The 20,056-nt window shown below is 39.3% G+C and overlaps 1 protein-coding gene across 3 annotated transcripts in view; it reads right to left on the reverse strand.

Moving 5' to 3' along the window:
• The window catches only part of SETX (senataxin), an 80,900-nt gene that overhangs the window by 18,906 nt on the left and 41,938 nt on the right, over window positions 1-20,056 (reverse strand). For all 3 annotated transcript variants that reach the window (XM_043469925.1, XM_043469924.1, XM_043469926.1), the window contains 8 exons: window positions 14,205-14,304; window positions 9,260-9,433; window positions 7,032-7,264; window positions 5,839-6,006; window positions 5,105-5,261; window positions 2,788-2,889; window positions 2,481-2,596; window positions 1,237-1,308 (listed from right to left, as the gene is read on the reverse strand). In XM_043469925.1, the coding sequence (XP_043325860.1) occupies window positions 1,237-1,308; window positions 2,481-2,596; window positions 2,788-2,889; window positions 5,105-5,261; window positions 5,839-6,006; window positions 7,032-7,264; window positions 9,260-9,433; window positions 14,205-14,304 (1,122 nt within the window). The remainder of the gene's footprint in view (window positions 1-1,236; window positions 1,309-2,480; window positions 2,597-2,787; window positions 2,890-5,104; window positions 5,262-5,838; window positions 6,007-7,031; window positions 7,265-9,259; window positions 9,434-14,204; window positions 14,305-20,056) is intronic.

Raw genomic sequence — 20,056 nt, forward strand, 5'->3', positions numbered from 1 at the left:
ACAAAAACACCTGTGAAACTGATGAGCATTCTACTTCCACAGCAGTAACGACCACCTTGGTCCCTGTCTACATAATGGAATAAACTGAGATGGAGACTGAGTCTCATCAAAGATTCAGTTAGCCCATTTCTGCTCCTGAAAAGCTGGAGCTGAGCATATGACAGACTCATGCCTGGACTCGTTGACGCAGGTCTGTGAGAGGGCGACGGCAGCTGTGGCCTTCCTTCCAGTGCTCATGTGGTAACTGCCATATCCCTCTCCTTACAGCCAGCATCATGGTAAAACCACAAGCGCAATTAATTTAACCACCCACAGAACAATGTGATCAGTGGCAAAAACCATAACACCGGTAAACAAAGACTTCATCCTGAAATATGGGAAGATTAATTTTGGGCTGAGTTTAAACTTTAATAGCTTTCCACATAATTTTTAATTGAAATAAACTGCTAGTGGAAATATGCATTAAATTCAACTATATTCATTTAGCCACACAGAGGTCAATAATATATTCAAGAGAAAAATCTCAGCTCAAAAATACAAATGCCATTACCGGCTGCTAGTACCCTCTCTCCCTTACCCCAGTTCATTTCATTAGGCTGGCTCATTCTAGCTTCGACTCATCTAAATGTGAGTTGATATTTTTATACCCAAAGAATACTGGGGGGAAAGTTATACATGCTATATAAGGGTTTTTGTAATCAAAAACAAGTAAAAAGAGCTTATGCTTTCAGCTAAAAATTGAGGGAAAAAAGGCACTTTTCTTGTGCCACATCCCAGCCACTGTTAGTCTACCTGAATTCAGACATGTAATTTTCTTTATTTTTAATAAAGGAAAACCCTACAAATTTAGTTTCATTAATTATTCATATGACAATTACCATAAATTTCTGGGTGGGAGAGTAGAAAGAACACTTGAGAGTTTTAGAAAAAACTATAAATGTACAAGCAATTACACCATTTTCTCTATTTTTATATATGCTTGAAATTTTTCATTATAAAAAAATTTTAATTTTATTTATCTACATTTTTGACCACACATGAAGCTTGAGGGATCTGAGTTCCCTGAAAAATGGAACAGATTCACATCCTCTGCAATGGAAGTGCAGAGTCCTAACCACTGGACCGACAAGAATTCTCAAATTTTAAATGTAACTAAGAAAAGACCATAGGCTGTCTGAACCATTTCATAATTTTACAAAAGAAGTGCCAGGAAAATGCTACAGATGAACTACTTACCTCTTTAATTTTAGAAGCAAGCTCCTGCCTTTCTTTTGAAACTCTGGCAATTTTTCCATCTAATTCTTGCCTCTGGAAAAAATTAAGACTGCTATCATTAAACTAAGCATTTTTAAATGCTTTCCAATGAACTGCCTCACATTTCAAAAAGGAGAGCCAGTACTTTACCAATGAAAAACTGATTCACCCAGTGTGTTTCCCCTGCCAGTCTCTCTATACTACTGTGTTTCAGAGTTCAGCTAAGCTACTCCAGGGAACTGCTGCCCTGACATTCATTGTGTTTGGCCAGGTGCCTGCTGTGACTTCAAACTGACACTAGCCCCTCATTCTTACAAATGTCTTATATAGCACCCAAAGTCACCAGCAAATGTTTGCTCTTGTGATCAATGGTTTCCATGGCCTTCCAGCACCTGTATGCCTTATATGTTCCCTTGAGATAAGACTCTCTATGAAACTTACTAAAACCCTGCTCTTTCCATTCAAACTGCCCAATCCAGCCCTAGTCTAGAAATGTCAAAACACGCCAACCATGGACCCTGACAACAACAGGTGGCCCAGGGCCTGCTTCTGTCTCTACTCTGCATGGACCTCCTGTGTGACCCCTCAAGGTAAGCTATGCACCTCCTCCAGGACCTCTGAGTAATCAATTTCTCTATTTCAACTTCTCCTGTGGTCTGTTTTTAAACCTCAGCTCATTATCCAGCAACCCAACAACTAGCACTCCACGGTCCATTTAGTAGGTGTTCATTAGATAAATTCTTTTTTTTTTTTTGACCACACAGTGAAGCATGTGGGATCTCAGTTCCTCAGCCAGGGATTGAACCTGCACCCCCTGCAGAGGAAAGCTCAGATTCTTAACCACTGGATCACCAGGGAAGTCTGATAAATTCTTAATACTGTATTTAAGATGCAGATCTGTCCAAGGTATTACAGGTTGGCTCTTCCTGTCTGCCTAGCAGGCCAACCCTTGGCACATCATTTACATGTTACCAACTGCTGCTGTCTTCAGGCTACAACAGTGGAGCTGAGTGGCTAAAAGAGACTCCATATAGGCCTGTAAAGTCTAAAATATTTACTATCTGGTCCTTTAAAAAAAAAAGTTTAACTCCTAATGTAAAGATACCATTTTTGTATACATCTTTTACACAAATTACATACTACTTCACAACAAAAGACTAGCATCAAATACTCAACTAGTTTATCTATGAGCTGTTATAAACACTGATCAAGACATGTCTAGATACCTGCGATTCCCTTCCACCTCGGCATAAAGCACGCTGGCGGGAAAGTTCATCAAGTTGACGATCGAGAAATTCCTTTCTTTTGTGCATCTCCTGAACATGAGACGGTAAGTCTTTTTCTTTAAAAAAAATAAAAAGACAAAGAATTGCTCATTCTAACAAATATACACATATGCACACACAATGAGAAGGGAAAACTAGCTTTCAAAACCAGACTATTTCTAGGGTCTCCAAATTACCTTTAATGCCCCAGCCAACTATACAACAAGAAAAAGAAATAAATTAATATATACCTTTATTCCATACTTACTCATTCTGTGGTTAACTTGACTGTCCAAACTGAATCTTAGGACCTCATTATTAATAGACTTTTCTGGACCTAGACGTACTAAGTTTATATCTCCACAGTTTCCTGTTGATAAAAGTCACAAAGAGATCAGTAAGAACACTGTCCATCTCTGTACATAATAACTGTTTCTTAGCAAAATATTAACAATCAGAGAAGGGAGCTAACATGAACTATTAATCAACCAGACATCTGGAATTGTGCTAGAAGCTCCACATACATCCTTTTAGATAAGCTTCATAAAAACCCCTAAAAGGTAAGGACTTATTTCCACCTAATAAAAGCTACTGGGGTTGCACAAATAGTACATAGCAGAGATGAGATTCTGTTACACTAATGTTCCTCAAACTATGTTCTCTTCAACAATCCATGGTAAAATTCGTTTGGAAAATGGTAAACAGATTTCTTAACCACAGGATATTTCAAAGATGAAGATGTTTATCTTTTAATACACGTCTGAATTCCCCAAATGAAATTTTATGGGACCACCAATCAAATCCTTTTCTGTAGAATACTCAGAACCAAGGTTTTGAAACTCTGCTCCACGTCACAAGGCCACCTCAGGATCTAAGGGACAGAAGATGCTGGAAATTCTGGCAATTTCAAAAACTGTCAGCATCATTTAAACTGGTTTACTAACCACGTTTTTAATTCTAGGTTAGCACACTCAGGTATTATTTAGTCTAAAAATCTCCCACTGCTTCACTGAACTAAATAACATCAACCAAGCACTGTTTATTAGCACCTATCCCAACCTAACATGTCACGTACTTGTTTGCTATCTCCTTCCACTGAATCCCAAGTCTCATAGAATCAGGTTTTGTTTTGGTCACTGCCTAGAACAGCAGCTGGCACACAGTACGTACAATAAACGTGCTGAATGAATAAATTAACAATTATACAGTTGTCTACATGTATCTGTATTACTAGTTCAGCTCCTTCTTCTAAATATGAAGCCATCTTCTCTGGCCAACATTTACTTGAAAGTTTCAAAACTGCTAAGTTGTATATCTGCCAGAAAGGTGATGAGATTTATACCCACTCTAAGCACCTCAAAATGCTCCAGAAATTAAAACAAGACATCCCTTAAATTGCAGGGTGAGCTCAGAAGGATGTAAAAGAAATTCCTAGGGGCGAAAAACAGAGAAAGGTGAAAACCAGATATGAAAGTCCCTGAGATGCTGTGGCTTCCCTGGAGGGAGAAGGGTGAGAGCCGGTCACTGTCCAGGTGCTGAGGTGTTGGGTTTTTTAATTCACATACAACAAAACGCAAGGATTTAAAAATTAGCAAAACTCACTCAAATGCAGAAAACTTGAATAAATCAACAATTAAAGACATTCAGCAGACAGAAACTTATCCATCTGTCAAAAAACAGACCAAAAAGAAAAAAAGAGAACAAACACCAAAACAATACTAAAAACAGATTAACTTTCAAGGAACAGATAATCTCTTACACAAAACATTGCAAATAAATGTCTGCATAAAATTCAGCACCCATTCATAAAAAAGCTAATGAAAAAGGAATTTCTTTAACCCAATAAAGGGTATATACCAAATCCCACAAACATATATATCACATGCAATGGAAAAAAAAAAAAAAGTATTGAAAAAGAAGGAAAAAAGCTCTCTTTGCTGACAGAAATGTCATTTTCTAGCAAAAAAAGTTAAAAATCCAACCTAGACCCGGCATTTGTCCCACCTTCATCCAGCCTTGTTATGTTGTCAACAGACACCTGGAAAAGTGCTTATTACCCTTTCTCAGGAAAAGCAAAGTGAAAATAGCACCCCTGCCCACTGTTTGGGAACTGTTCTCAGTGTAGGATCTGACACAACCACTTTCTAGAAGAATCTGGCACTATCTAGAAGATGCACAAATCCTTCAACCCAGCATTTTCACTTCTAGGTGTATACATGCTAGACCAGTGCTTTTATGAGGTACACTTCACACTGTACTGAAAGCAGTACACTCTCATTTCACCAATAAAATAGGTTTCACAAAACACTACTTACCCCCCCCCCTCACTACCTATGCTCTAACCTTTTCTGTTTCCTTCTGTTCTGTTCTATCTTATTTAAGTATGCTGGTTCTGACCTCCCTAAATTGACCTCACAATTCACTGACCGGCCACAAACCACACTGTGAGAGAAGCACTGTCCTAGAAGGCCGCATGAATGAAATTCGGGAGATGCGCATAAGCCAGAACTGGCTTACTTTTTGTCATTCAAAGCTCCCCACACTAAACACTGAAAACAAATTAAAAGCCCACGTAAGTATCATACCCATAGGATTCTTCTTATCTTTACACTTTTCTTTGAATTCAAGGATAATTTTTTTCATAAGTTCATCAACAGCTGCATTGGAAGGTGCACATACAAGGACACGGTTTTGCTTGATTTTGGCATTGGAGTTTTCATCTGAATGCCCCCTCCTTTGGTTCTGCAATTTGCATCAAACAAAAAATCCTGATGAGTTCTATTACACAATGTTATAGTTCTTTCCTACTTTCACATATATTCAAAAGTTCCTATAATAAAAATAAAAAGTACCTGCATCTTACACTGATAACTAAAAAATTACTGTGGATAACTAAAAAAAAAAAAAAATTTTTTTTTAAAAAAAAATTACTCTGGCATAAAATTTTATCATTAACTTTTCTGAGCCTTACCTTATTATCCACTTATTCAATACTCAATCCAACCAAAATGCAGCCCAGGGATAGAAATATCCAGGATGGTCTCCTGGTATCGGCTGTGACCACTAACAAAGCCAGAAGACTACCATGCTAGCCCTGAGGAGTAACTGCACACAAGATAGTGTTTTCTGCCTTTTTATTTCTTATAACCTTCTCCATCTCTGCTATCCCTTTATCTGATATGGTTCCACACAGTATCAAAACATACACAAAAGTGAAGGGAAAAAAGGCACTTTAGTACTTGTTCACACATTAGTTAAACCTAGTGACGTGAAATGATATATTCAATTAAGAACGCTGCTGCCCTCACAAACACTTTACCTCTGTCAGCAGGCGGTACAGGATGCCAACAATGGTTTTTGATTTTCCTGTTCCAGGTGGTCCATGAATCAGACAGATCTTGGCAACTGATGAGGAGTGTTTCACCATGGCATATGCAGTTTCTATCGCTTTCTTCTGGTCTTCATTGAAATCTTTTAAGTAGGCAACCTATATGAAAGACATTTTAGTGAGAATGACTTTTTCTTCCTGAGGCAGCCCAGGAAAGCAAGACAGTGGAAAAATCTGTGTGAACTGCTCCTGTGCTTCATCAGACAGAAGCTTTATGATCAGGCAAGACTCCAAAACGACCTTTAATCGAAGAAGCGTGTTCATTACTGGAAAGAGTCACTTGCAAGTGTCTACAGGCTTCAGTCCATCTATAAACAAAACAATATTTTTATCTGTGATTCTCATAAAGATCACAAACTATTCTGTACTCTTCTTATTTATTCTCTGATTCTTCCCATTTTAGTCAATTCTCTCCCTAGACAGTAAAACCATTCCAAGACTTTCTTCCCTAACACAAGTGACAGAGGGGAAAGAGCATGGATCCTGGTTCAGCTCCGAGTCTACCCCTCAGTTTCACTCTCAAGCTGTGTCTCCAAACTCACCTCTCTGGACTTCAGTGTCCACCCATTTTTATATGAAGTTAGGATCCCTCAGAAGGTGAGAATTGACTGAGAAAACACACATGGAAGCCCGAACACAAGGAAGGGGTTCAAATAACATTTCTTTCTCTTCACCTGCCTCTGTGTTAACTTCCTGGAACTTATACACAATTTTATAATGAGAAATATGTGTTCACATAATACAACAACTTCATCTTCATACTGGCAACAATACCAAAGCTCCACTGGTCATTCAAATGCAAAATTCATTCCATTAAACCTATTCCTACTTACTCCTGCATTTTAACCACCTAAAAAGTTAATTAAGTAGGATGTTCACCCTAACATTTTAATGTTGTTCTTCAAGCATATTTTAAATTTCTTATTGCACTCTACCTTCTTCCTAAGGTAAGCTGACTAACACAAAGACATACTTGACAACATTAAAGAAAACCAGGCACTAAAAATGTCACTGGGCATACATTGTGACTAATAAGTCTTTGCTGTGGACAAAAGGAACATGATGCTTTAACGTTGTGACATGAAATGTTCTGACTTTCCCTGTATCAAATGGTTATCACTCACAATTCTCTCAGATGTTGTAGTTAGTAAATCTTTTGTACAGAAGTCCATGGGGTTTGGATTCAGAATGGCTCTGGCCAGTTGGTTCCGACCACTCAGCAAAGACATGGCTTTCAACTTCCTTTGTGTAGTCACCAGAGAGCTGATTACAAAGCATTTCACGAGTTCATTTAAATTGACTGGTAAATTATCTTGAGTCTGGATGGAAACCGAACACTCAGTCTTCCCATTACGCACTGTTACCAAGACAGAGAAAAAGCAATTTTGGTTACCAGTGAATACAAGGTGTCCAGTTAAAAAGGTTATTCAGAACAAAGAGTTTTGTAACATGTTTTCTACACATCATTCAAATAATTTACTCAGTGAAGGTAAATTACTATGTATCTACTGAATGGCTCCTACAAACCAGGCAACATTCCAGTCCTTGGGAGGCTTATTTTTTAGGAGGTGGCGGCAGGTAATCAAACAAACATGCCAGGTGATGGTAAGTAGTATGAAGAATGCAGAGGAGGGGGATGAGGAATTGATGAGGGATGTAAGGGAGTGTTATGCAGACAGAGAGTCAGGGAAGTCCTTCCTGATAAGATGACATTTGGGCAGAGACTTAATACAATGAAGCCATGCTGATAACTGGAAAACTACGTTACAGGCAGAGAATCAGCAACCGCAAAGGCAGCAAGGTGCCTGGATTATTGAGGAACAGAGAGAAGGCTGGTGTGCCGGAAGGAAGAGAGCTCGAAGCCTGAGAAAGTACTGGTGGCTACTCCTCACAGGGCTCTCTGAACCTGACTGTGAGTCAGGTCAAGGGCTACAGGACAGCTCTGTGTAGGGAAGGGACCTGCTCTAACGCCCACATTAAAAGAATCACTTATGGTGAATCAAGAATAAACTACAATGGGAAAAGCAAAAAGACCAGTTAATCCAGGTCAAAGTGAAAGGTCCTGTGGGCCAGGATGCAGTGAGAGAGGAGGGGCCAGGATGGAGGATACACTGCAAAGGATGGCCAGTAACAGGGCTTCCTGATGAACTGGAAGGCGCCTGTGAGGGAGAGAAAGACTCAAGCCTGACGCTGAGGTCTGGGGCTGAGCAACGGTGAGAACGGAGGCCCTGCATCCTGTGATGGGAAAATGGAAGCGACAGTCAGGTGTTTTGGAGTAGATTTTAAATATCTAATAATCTCCAATTGGAGATGGCAGAGTATTAGACACATGAAGAGCTCAGGGAAGGAGGCCACCTTTGAAACAGAACTCTGGCAAATGTAGCCACCTGTGGGAGTCAAAAGCACAAAGTTATGTATCCGCACAGCTCCTCTTCTACAGGCATGCTACACAAACAGCTGAGCTGTGCTCACAGGAGTAAACACAGCACACCAGTTACAAATCAACACATTGTTGAACTCCAATAACTTTGTTGCTGTCTATAAGATGTAACCCCAAAAAGGTGAACGAATAATGAAATCATATTCTCTTCACATAACAGAGACTAAAAAAAGCAGCACTGTCTAAAGGGCAGCTTGGCATATATAAAGAATGTGGACTAAGCAGTCAAATAAAATTAGGTTTCAATTCTTAACCTACCATTTAATACTAAGGGTGACCTTGGATAAGTTATTCCACATCCCGACCTCTGATTTCCCAATAAGCAGGGAACAACTAATTCTGCTTTGCAGGGCTCTGGGAACAGACAGTAAATGTGCACAGGAGGACAGGGCACACCGTGTGGCATAGTTGGTACTCCTTAAATTCAAGCTAACATTATTTCTGTTCTGCTCCCTTAGGGAGAGAAGCCCCTACAACACAATGGAGAAGAGTGATAGAAACAGTAAAGCCCTCAAGGTGCCTTACAGTTAGTTACATCTTTGGTCTGCTCATTAATAATTAGCCAGAAAATCAAAGCTGGAATGTGATTTAACAAACAGATGGCTTGCAAACTGTCTGTTTTATAACACACACTGACAGATGAAGAATTTACTAGAAGGAGAAGAAGACATTACAAAAGAAAGCTTTCAAATCTGAAGACTAAAGCAAGAAATACTGGGCCTTTTCCACCTGAGTCTAGAAAATCTAAAAGAGGTCTCAGAAAGGTAAATCATCAACCTCACAAACACAAGTCTGATAAATGTACATCAGCTAAATGTACAGCAAATACATGGCTGGTAAAGCCTAATCTAGAAGGAAATGAGAAGACAAGTTTCTGACAGACTTCTCTACAGAGTCTCACTAGGTACTCACTGACTGAAGTACGGCGGAATTTATGAACATAGCCACAATAATATTCACAGGCATCCTCCAGATGACTCCACTCTAAATCTTTCTTCTCCTCATTGGGTCTTTCAGGAACCAAAAACACCAAATCATTTTCCTTTGGATGAAGCTGTTTAGCTAGTTCACATTCCTCAAGATAAACTGTAAAACAGTGAGAAGTCGGCATTTATTCTAACAGAATAAATTTACATAAGATTAACTAAAGGAATATTAAACCCTTGTACTATGAGTTCAAGCAAGTAGAGAACGCTGGTCGACTTTGTATACACTTCAAAAATGATGGTCTAAGCCAGTGGGCATTTTCAAATATTGATCACAAAGTATTACAAAGTTTTTCTTAAAAACTGCTACAACACCAAAATAGATGAAGTCATAATATTCAAAAGGAGCTAATAAATTTCCTTTCCTTGAAACTTACCTTAGTTTTTAATCAAAAAATTCTCATTTTTGTGCCCTACTTTCAAAATCCCCAGAGAAAATCTGGAAACAAATCCAAGTACACAGAAGCATTTTGAGCCTACTAGTGGCATTTCAAACAAGGGGAAAGGACAGCAGTAAAATAAATGGGGCTGGGAAAACAGCAAGCTCTAATTAAAAAATTTAGTACCAACTCTGCCAATTCTCAACAAACTTCAACATTTTTTTCCTCTAAAACTTACACAGGAATGCAAAGGGACAAGAATAGCCAATGTACTCATAAGGCAAAACAAGCTAAGAGGACTTGTTTACTAAAACTTATTCTAAAGCTTAACTAATCAAGAAACGTGACATGGGCACTGAGGTAGGCAAATGATCCAATAGAGAAAGGCGTCCAGAAAACATCACTGCATTAAATAGCCACTAGATTTATGGCAAATATGGCACTACAGACCATGAAGAAAGGATGGTCTTTTCAATTAACAGTAGTGGGATAATTACATCTCCATTAGAGAAAAAAAATGAAACATGGCCCCTACATCTTACTTATGCACAAAATCAATTCCAGGTTGACGAAACAGTGAAGCCTCTAGAAAAGGGATTGGTAAACTTTCTGTAAAAAGCCAGATTTTTCTTTGCAGGCCACATATGGAGTCTGCTGCATATTCATCATCACCATCTTTTTTTCAAAACCTTTAAAAAATATATAAAAACCTTACTCTAGGGCAATATAAAAACAGGATATGGGTAGATGTGCAAGTTGTTGTTTGCTGGCACCAGATCTAGATGTTAAGATAATATATTTATGACCTGCAGCAGGGAAAGGTTTCTTCAAGAGTCATAGAGCATTCCATAAAAAAATACACAAATGCAATTGTTACGTTAAAAATAAATTCTAAACAAGAATTTTAAAGACATCTCTACGAGTGTCATAATGCAAGCCAAAGTGGGAGAATGGTTTATATCCAAATTATACAAAGAACTCAATACAAATCAGTAAGAAAAAGACAATAGAAAATGAACAAGTCTTTTGGTTTCCCCAAAGAGGTTACTTAAGCATCTACTAAATATATGAAAAGGGTGCTCAAGCTCATTGATAGCAAAATAAAACCACAAATGGCCATCAGTACGCACAACCGTAACAGGTTAAGTTAACAGCACAATCGATACAAATGTGCTGGTATAAACATGGAACAATGTGACTCCCATACACTGGTGGGGGTGCATAATTTCTGTATAAACTGGCTTGGGATTATCTACTTCAGTTGAACTCATACAATTCATTTCAGGAGACAAGACTACAAAAATGCCTTCACATGACACTACAGACATGAATGACCACAGTGGCATTATTCATAAAATGCTATGCGTAAAAGAGTTATTAACATAGTAGGCCTGAGGTTTCTGTCCTTAGAAAGCTTACAAGTTGCTCCCCCATTGGCATCTGAGAACTTGGATTTCCAGACAGTTGTCATTCACTGATGACAATGGTGCACTGCATCTAACCTGTTTGCCAAATTCTTTCTCTGTGGTTTATGTCAAATATCCACTTTGCTTCTGGAAAGTTATGAATCTGGAATAGGCAGAGGGTGTTGCAGGCAGAGTCCCTCAGTTTCCCTGGTAGGTAATATGTCCCATGTATTGTCACACCTCACTAGTGGGACAATTAAGTGCCTATTTGTGTGACTCCATTGGGAAAGGACTCTTGAAGGCTGCTCCTGGTCTGCTTTAGACTTCACCCACATGCTTAGTCCCCTTTGCTAATTTTGTTTTGTATCCTTTCACAATAAGAAGTCACAGCCATGGGGGTACTCTTTTGCCCCCTTCTGATGCCTATGTCAGAAGCTTTCTCTATCTCCTTTATACTTTAATAAAACTTTATTACACAAAAGCTCTGAGCGATCCAGCTTCGTCTCTGGCCCCGGACTGAATTCACCTCCTCCGGAGGCCAAGAATCCCGCGTCTCATCGTTCAGTAACAACCTTTCATCTTGGGGACTCATCCGGGATCCTTCAGGACAAGATGGGCCTGATAATCTATGTGAGCCTACTTCTGCTGACTCCAGAAATCCTGAGTCTGCCGTTTGATCCTCAAGACAATGCCTTCCTGTCCTGGGCTCACTCCTATGCTGCATTCCACAATCGGTCTAACTGCTGGGTCTGCGGAGCACTCCCCTCTTCATCAGTGGAAGGTGTCCCACGGTGGACATTTCCACTTCAAGGAAAGGACTTCTCCAAGTCTGCAAATACCTTCAACAATCGCATGTGATGCCTCTTCTTAAACTGGTGACATCTAACAACCTTAAGATGGACTGATGTAACTATGGACATAATGTGACTTTTCATTTTGATTTTAACTTGGTTTAATGACTATTTTGCCTTACATCTGTAACTGTATAATGGGGTTTTCTAACTGTCCAAAAGCTTTTAGTTTACAAATAGTTGTCCGAGCTCCTATGAGTGCCACAGCCTCCTCCAACTATTACTTGGAGGCCCTGGATCAGACATCCTCCCTATGAGGATTAGGAGAATATGTTGCCTCACCAATTTAGGGACAACGCCCCTTGTCAGCTCGGAAGCAGTTATGGAATGAGAACGATGCCCCTTTTCCCTAGGCAACATAATTTTCCTAAAAGAAAAGGGGGGAATGAGAGAGTCATTTCCTAGGCAGGTTGATAAGAAGTCTAGGGGTCCCCAAGGAGAGAGAAGTCTGGGATATTCAAGGAGGAAGGAAGGACAAACTTTTTTACTTTTTTTCCTCTACATTCCTTAGGATTATATAACAATAATGTATCCTGCCTGAGGACAGTCTTTGGATTAAACCCTCTGGCTAATTCTGTTATCTTAAAACAGTCTGGTCTTTACAAGGATGTATCCTGCCTGAGGACAATCTTTGGATTAAACCTTCTGGCCAACTCTGTTATCTTGAAATGTAAATTATGGGAGTGGGTCTGGTGAGGTCTTTACAACCTCCAGACATTCTTTGGATTCACTGGAGAGTATATAACTCCATTGCTAACACTAGCAAAGGGGGTACTCTTTTGCCCCCTTCTGATGCCTATGTCAGAAGCTTTACCTCCTTTATACTTTAATAAAACTTTATTACACACACACACACACACAAAAAGAAGAAGTCACAGCCATGAGCATGAATATAATTCCTGTGAGTCATCCTAGTGATCTCTGAACCTGGGGTTGGGCTTGTGGACTCCTGATACACAGACCAAAACTGATGGAAAAAATGCCCATTAATAGACGCTCCATGGTGGTCCAGTGGTTAGGACAAGCCGCATGGCTTGACCAAAAAATAAAATAACAATCTCTATCAATGGTAAAACTGTGATGTACTTATACACTGAAATACCACAGCAATGAAAACAAATACTGAAGATACACACAAAATTGATGAATTACACACACATTAAATGAAAGAAGTCAGAAACAAGAGAAAAGACTATGTGATTCTATCATATAATGAAGATAAATGGCAGATAAATCAGTTACTTAAACATTAAAAAGAAATATAAAACTACTACAAGAAAATATGAAACTATTTAATTTCTAAAACCAAAATTTGAACAATAAAGTTTATGAACATAAGAGGATAAAAACTGCCTCAAAAACCAAATGTGAAACTAAACGCAAATAATGAAATAATAAAAGTTATAACAAATGCATACGAATAAGAAGAAAACAAACTCCCTAACAGAAAAATGACAAATGGTATGCAGAGACAATTATGTGCCCCCTTTCTACCCCTAAGAATATAAAAGACCACTAAAGATTTGGGGACAAAATGTGTAACCTCAAATGAGATACAGTTACCACATAAAACTGGGGAAAAGTTTAAACTAGCAAATGAGGAGAGATACATTCTTATGTTCTTATGTTAGACATAACAATGGAATTCTTTTTGGTAGACAGAGGCAATATGAATCAAAAGTCAATATGCATACACTGTGATCCAGGCAAAAGGATTTATTCAGTTTAATAGTGAAAAACCATAAACAATATACATATCTAACTAGAAATTGGTTAAACAGAACTATGGAACATGCTAACAACGGAATAATTACAAATACTGAAAAGACGTTTACAACAGATTAAGTGAAAATAAGTCAAATGTAAGCTTCATGAAGGCAGAATTTTATGTTTTCATCCAAGCTACATATCTGGCATCTAGAATCACACACTATCAGGCAGTACACAGGCAATAAATATTTGCTGAGGTAAGTAAATGAAAAACGGCACACAATAGGCAAGATAACCCTACCCCCTCACCTCCTCCCCACACTTCACACAGATGAGAAGCAAGTCTAGCAGTAATACATGCACTACTAATTATCCTCATTAAGTAAGACTTTAAACATATTCTACATAAGATTCAACTTAGGAAACCTATATCCCAGAAAATTCAAACAATTATCCTGTTCCCTCAAAAGAAATCTCTCCAATTATTACATGACACAGCCCAAGTTACTTGAGAAAGAACTTACCCACAAACTCCCAGTATTTTTTATAATCACCAGGAAATTTTCGTAAATGCAACTGATGGAATTTCTCTTTGTTTGGAGAGTTGATCCATTCCTGTGCCACCTTAGCAAAGCAAAAAAAGCAAATTAAGAAGGCAAAAACATCTAAAAAATTTTCCAAAGTAAGCAACAACAAAATCCAGAACCTAGACATCCCAGGTGACAGAAATAGTAAAAATTAACTTGGGACTTCTGGTCTCCAGCTTGGTAGGTATGGAACTTAAAAATCACCAGCCCATCCTAACAAGTATAAAGAGACAAAAGGTGGATACAGACAACCAAGACTTACCAGAGCAGAAACTCAAGTAGAAACCTCCATGCCAGGAAGAAACCTGAACTGGATTTGACAAACTGTTGGAGGCTCAGTATCAACAACTCTGAATGCTTAAAAACTCTAGGGCGACCCAGTCATAAGGGATATACCACACTCTGCTGAGTTTCACATCTAGAAGCTCTCACAGGCCCCCACAGCAAATGTAGGAGAAAATTCCCTGTGTCCTTCGGTGGGGGAGGGGGAGTGGATATAGCAGTGTTGAGGGTTGGGAATTGGAAGAACCACTTAAAAATACATCAGAGTATTCTGACCTTGTAAAAAAACTTTCACTGGAGGATAATTGCTTTACAATGTTGTGGTGATTTCTGCTGTATAACCACTTCAATCATCTATTAAATATATATCTCCTCCTTCTTCAGCCTCCCTCCCACCTCCATTCTGACCTTCTTAACACGGCTTTGATCTATACAAAAACTATTTTAAGAGAGCCAAACTTGCTGGATGACAATGGGTGAGATGGCTGGATGGCATCACCAACCCAATGGGCATCAGTTTGAGCAAGCTCCAGGAGTTAATGATGGCCAGGGGAGCCTGGTGTGCTACAGTCCATGGGGGTCATAGAGTCAGAGACAACTAAGCAACTGAAGTGAACTTAAACTTGCTAGGCTTTTAACAGAGCCTAACCTACTTGGGGGAAGAAAACCTACTCCAGCCCATTCTAGTCATCCTGTCTCACCTGAGGAGGAAGGGAGAAACCAAGATGAATGAGTGTGAAAGCCAGAGGCCAAGGTTCACTAAAAGACTGACACCTGGGCTTCCCTGGTGGCTTACAGGTAAAAAAAATCCAGCTGCCAATCAATGCAGGGGACATGGGTTAGATCCCTGATCCAGGAAGATCCCATATGACAGGGAGCAACCAAGTGCTTGAGCCACAACTATTGAACCTGTGCTCTAGCGCTCAGGAATTCCAACACACCCTAGAACTTGTGCTCTGCAATAAGAGAAGCCACTGCAATGAGAAGCCCGTGCACCACAACTAGAGAGCAGCCCCCACTTGCCACAACTAGAGAAAAGCCCGAGCAACAACGAAGACTCAGCACAGCCAAAAAATAAAAAAGACTGACAGCTTATCATAGGACTATGGACACTGCTGAGGAAAGAATCTCTGAGATTTAGGATGCAGCAACAGAAACTACCAAAGCTGAAAAACAAAAAGAAAATGAGGAAAAGAGCCACACCCCAGAATATCCAAGAACTGTGCCATGATGCCAAACGGTGCAGCATACACATAATGGGGATATGAGAGGGGGAGGGGGGGGGCGGGAAGAAGCAGCACCTGAGACTATGATGACTCAGGTTTCCAAAATTAGTATCAGACCCCAAATCACAGATCCAGGAAGCTCAGAGACCAAGCAGAATAAATGCCAGAAACTATACCTTTAGGAATCATATCGTACCATATTCACACTTTAGGAATGTGAAATATTGAAGATAGAAAAAAATCTTGAAAGAAGCCAGTGAGGAAAGTAACACCCTATCTATAGCAGAGGATATTAAGAACGACATTCGACTTCCCTTCAGAAAAATGCAAGTGAGTGAAACATTTAAGATGACTGAGAGAAAAAAAACCTACCAGCCTAGAATTCTGAATCCTACAAATTATCCTTTAAAAGTGAAAGAGAAATAAAGATCTTCTCACACAAAATTTGAGGGCATTTGTCACCACTGCACCTATCGTGCAAGAAAAGTTAAAAGATATTCAAAGAGAAGGAAAATTATATAGGTCAGAACTCAAAGCTACGTAAACAAAGGAAGACCATCAGAGTATGAATACATGAAGGCAAAATTAAAACCTTTGTTTCTTATTTTTAATTCATGTAACAGATAATGATAGCTTATTCAAAATAATAGCAACAACATATTCAACTATGGATTCAACACATATACAACTACGTGTGTGTGTGTGTGTAACGTAGGCCTATGTGTATGTGAAACAAATGACAGCAATGATACATTGGATGACAAGGAAAAATCAGGACTATTTTGTTATTGTAAGGTAGACACACTATCCATGAAGTGTTATCTGAACACAGACTTAGTTGTAAATATATACTACAATCTCTAAGGCAATCACTAAAAAAAAATTTTTGTTGATATTCTAAGGATAGAGAGAAAATAAAATTATATAAAATGCTCAATTAAAACCACAAGAGGAGGGACAATAAAAACAGGAATAGACAACAAGGGTAACAAATAGAAAATAGTAGCATGTACAGTTAACATGCTGAAGCTAAAGCTCCAATACTCTGGCCACCTGATGTGAAGAGCTGACTCACTGGAAAAGACATTGATGCTAGGAAAGACTGAGGGCAAGAGGAGAAGGGGGTGACAGAGGATGAGATGGTTGGATGGCATCACTGATTCAATGGACATGAATCTGAGCAACTTCTGGGAGATAGTGAAGGACAGGGAAGCCTGGCATGGGGTTGCAAAGAGTTGGACATGACTGAGCGACTGAACAACAAATCCTTTCATCGTAAACATTTCTATTAATAGCTCTTTTTATGTGAACCTCTGGCAGACAACATTATTGGCCTCTTTGTAGATCACAGCCTTGTGATGAAGGAGCTTATGTAACTAAATGAAGCCATGAACATGCTGTGCAGGGTCACCCAAGAGAGACAGATCTGAGTCAAGAGTTCTGACAAACGGTGGTCCACTGGAGAAGGAACTGGCAACATACTCCAGCATTCTTGCCTGGAGAACCCCATGGACAGTTCAGTTCAGTTTAGTCACTCAGTCATGTCCGACTCTTTGTGACACCATGCACCGCAGCACACCGGGCCTCCCTGGTCCATCACCAACTCCCGAAATTTACCCAAACTCATGTCCACTGAGTTGGTGATGCCATCCAACCATCTCGTCCTCTGCCGCGCCCTTCTCCTCCTGCCTTCAATCTTTCCCAGAATCAGGGGCTTTTCAAATGAGTCAGCTCTTCACATCAGGTGGCCAAAATATTGGAGTTTCAGCTTCAGCATCAGTCCTTCCAATGAACACCCAAGACTGATTTCCATATGAAAAGACAAAAAAATATGATAAATGAAGATGAGCTTCCCAGGTTGGAAGGTGTCCAATGCACTACTGGGGAAGAGCGAAGGGCAATTACTAATAGCTCCAGAAAGAAAGAAGAGGCTGGGTCAAAGTGGAAACAATGCTCAGCTGTGGATGGGTCTAGTGGTGAAAGTCAAGTCTGATGCTGTAAAGAGCAATAACGCATAGGAACCTGGAATGTTAGGTCCATGAATTAAGGTAAACTGGACATGGTCAAGCCATGAGATGGCAAGAGTGAACATCAATATCTTAGGAATCAATGAACTAAAATGCATGGGAATGGGAGAATTTAATTCATATGACCATTTTATCTACTACTGTGGGCAAGAATCCCTAAGAAGAAATGGAATAGCCCTCACCGTCAGCAAGAGTCTGAAATGCAATACTTGGGTGCAATCTCAAAAATGACAAAATGATCTCAGTTCATCTCCAAGGCAAACCATTCAACATCACAGTAATTCAAGTCTACGACCCAATCACTGACATCAAAGAAGCTGACCAGTTCTATGAAGACCTTCAACACCTTCTAGAAGTAACAAGAAAGATGTCCTTTTCATTACAGGGGATTGGAATGCAAAAGTAGGAAGTCCAGAGATAGCCACAATAACAGGCAAGTTTGGCCTTGGAGTATAAAATGAAGCAGCACAAGGATAACACACAGTTTTGTCAAAAGAACATACTGGTCACAGCAAACACCCTTTTCCAACAACACAAGAGACAACTCTACACACGGATGTAGACATTTCACGAGATGGACATTATGAAATCAGACTGATTATGTTCTTTGTAGCCAAAGATAGAGAAGCTCTATACAGTCAGTAAAAACAAGACCTGAAGCTGACTATGGGTCAGATCATGAGCTTCTTATTGCAAAATTCAAGCTTAAATTGAAGCAGGAAACCACTAGGCCATTTAGGTATGACCTAAATCAAATCCCTTATGATTACACAGTGGTGATGATGAATAGACTCATGGGATTAGATCTGGTAGACTGAATGCCTGAAAAACTATGGACAAAGATTCATAACACTGTACAGGAGGCAATGACCCAAACCATCCCAAAGAAAAAGAAATGCAAAAACGCAAGGTGGTTGTCTGAGAAAGCTTTAGAAGTAGCTGAGAAAAGAAGAGAAGCAAAAGGCAAGTGAGAAAGCGAAAAATGTACTCAACTGAATTCAGAGTTCCAGAGAATTGCAAGGAGAGATAAGAAGGCTTTCTTAAATGAACAGTGCAAAACAAAACAACAGAAAGGGAAAGACTAGGGATCTTGTCAAGAAAATTGGAGATGCCAAGGGAACATTTCATGCAAACATGGGCCCAAGTAAAGGACAGAAACAGCAAGGACCTAACAGAAGCAGAAGAGATTAAGAAGAGGGCGTAAAGGTCAACATGAATCAGCCACAGGTATACCTATGTATATAAAACTCTTGGAGGAAATTATAAAACTCTCGGAGGAACACTCTTTGACATACATCACAGCAAGATACTCTTTGACCCACCTCCAAGAGTAATGAAGATAAAAACAAAAATAAGTGGGACCTAGGTTAAACTTAAAAGTTTTGCATAGCAAAGGAAACTATAAACAAAATGAAAAAGCAAACCCTCAGACTAGGAGAAAATAACTGCAAATGAAACAACTGACAAAGGATTAATCTCCAAAATACACAAGCAGCTAATGCAGCTCAACAGCACAAAAACAACCCAATCAAACAGTGGGAGAAAAGACCTAAACAGACATTTCTCCAAAGACATATAGGTGGCTAATAAACATATGAAAATATGCTCAACATCGCTTGTTATTAGAAAAATGAAAACCAAACCTACAATGAGGTATCACCTCACACTGGTCAGAATGGCCATTATCAAAAAATCTACAAATAATAAATGCTGGAGAGGGTGTAGAGAAAAGGGAACCCTCTTGCACTGTTGGTGGGTATGTAAATTGATATAGCCACTACGGAAAACAGTATGGAGATTCCTTAAAGAACTAGGAATAAAACTACCACATGACCCAACAATCCCACTACTGGGCATATACCCTGAGGAAACCATAACTGAAAAAGACCTATGTACCCCATGGTTCATTGCAGCACTATTTACAATAGCTAGGACATGTAGGCAATCTAGATGTCCATTGACAGGTGAATGAATAAAGAAGTTATGGTACATATACAATGGAATATTACTCAGCCATAAAAAGGAATGCATCTGAGTCAGTTTTAATCAAGTGGATGAGCCTGGAATACAGAGTGAACTCAGTCAGAAAAACAAATACTGAATATTAATGCGTACATATGGAATCTAGAAAAATGGTACTGATGAACCTATTTGCAGGGCAGTAATGGAGACACAAACATAAAGAGAGTTGTGGACACAGTGGGGGAAAGAGAGGGATGGGCAAATCGAGCTGAAATATGTACATGACCACATG

Source organism: Cervus canadensis, chromosome 5 (genome assembly GCF_019320065.1).
Source record: "Cervus canadensis isolate Bull #8, Minnesota chromosome 5, ASM1932006v1, whole genome shotgun sequence".
Lineage (NCBI taxonomy): Eukaryota > Metazoa > Chordata > Mammalia > Artiodactyla > Cervidae > Cervus > Cervus canadensis.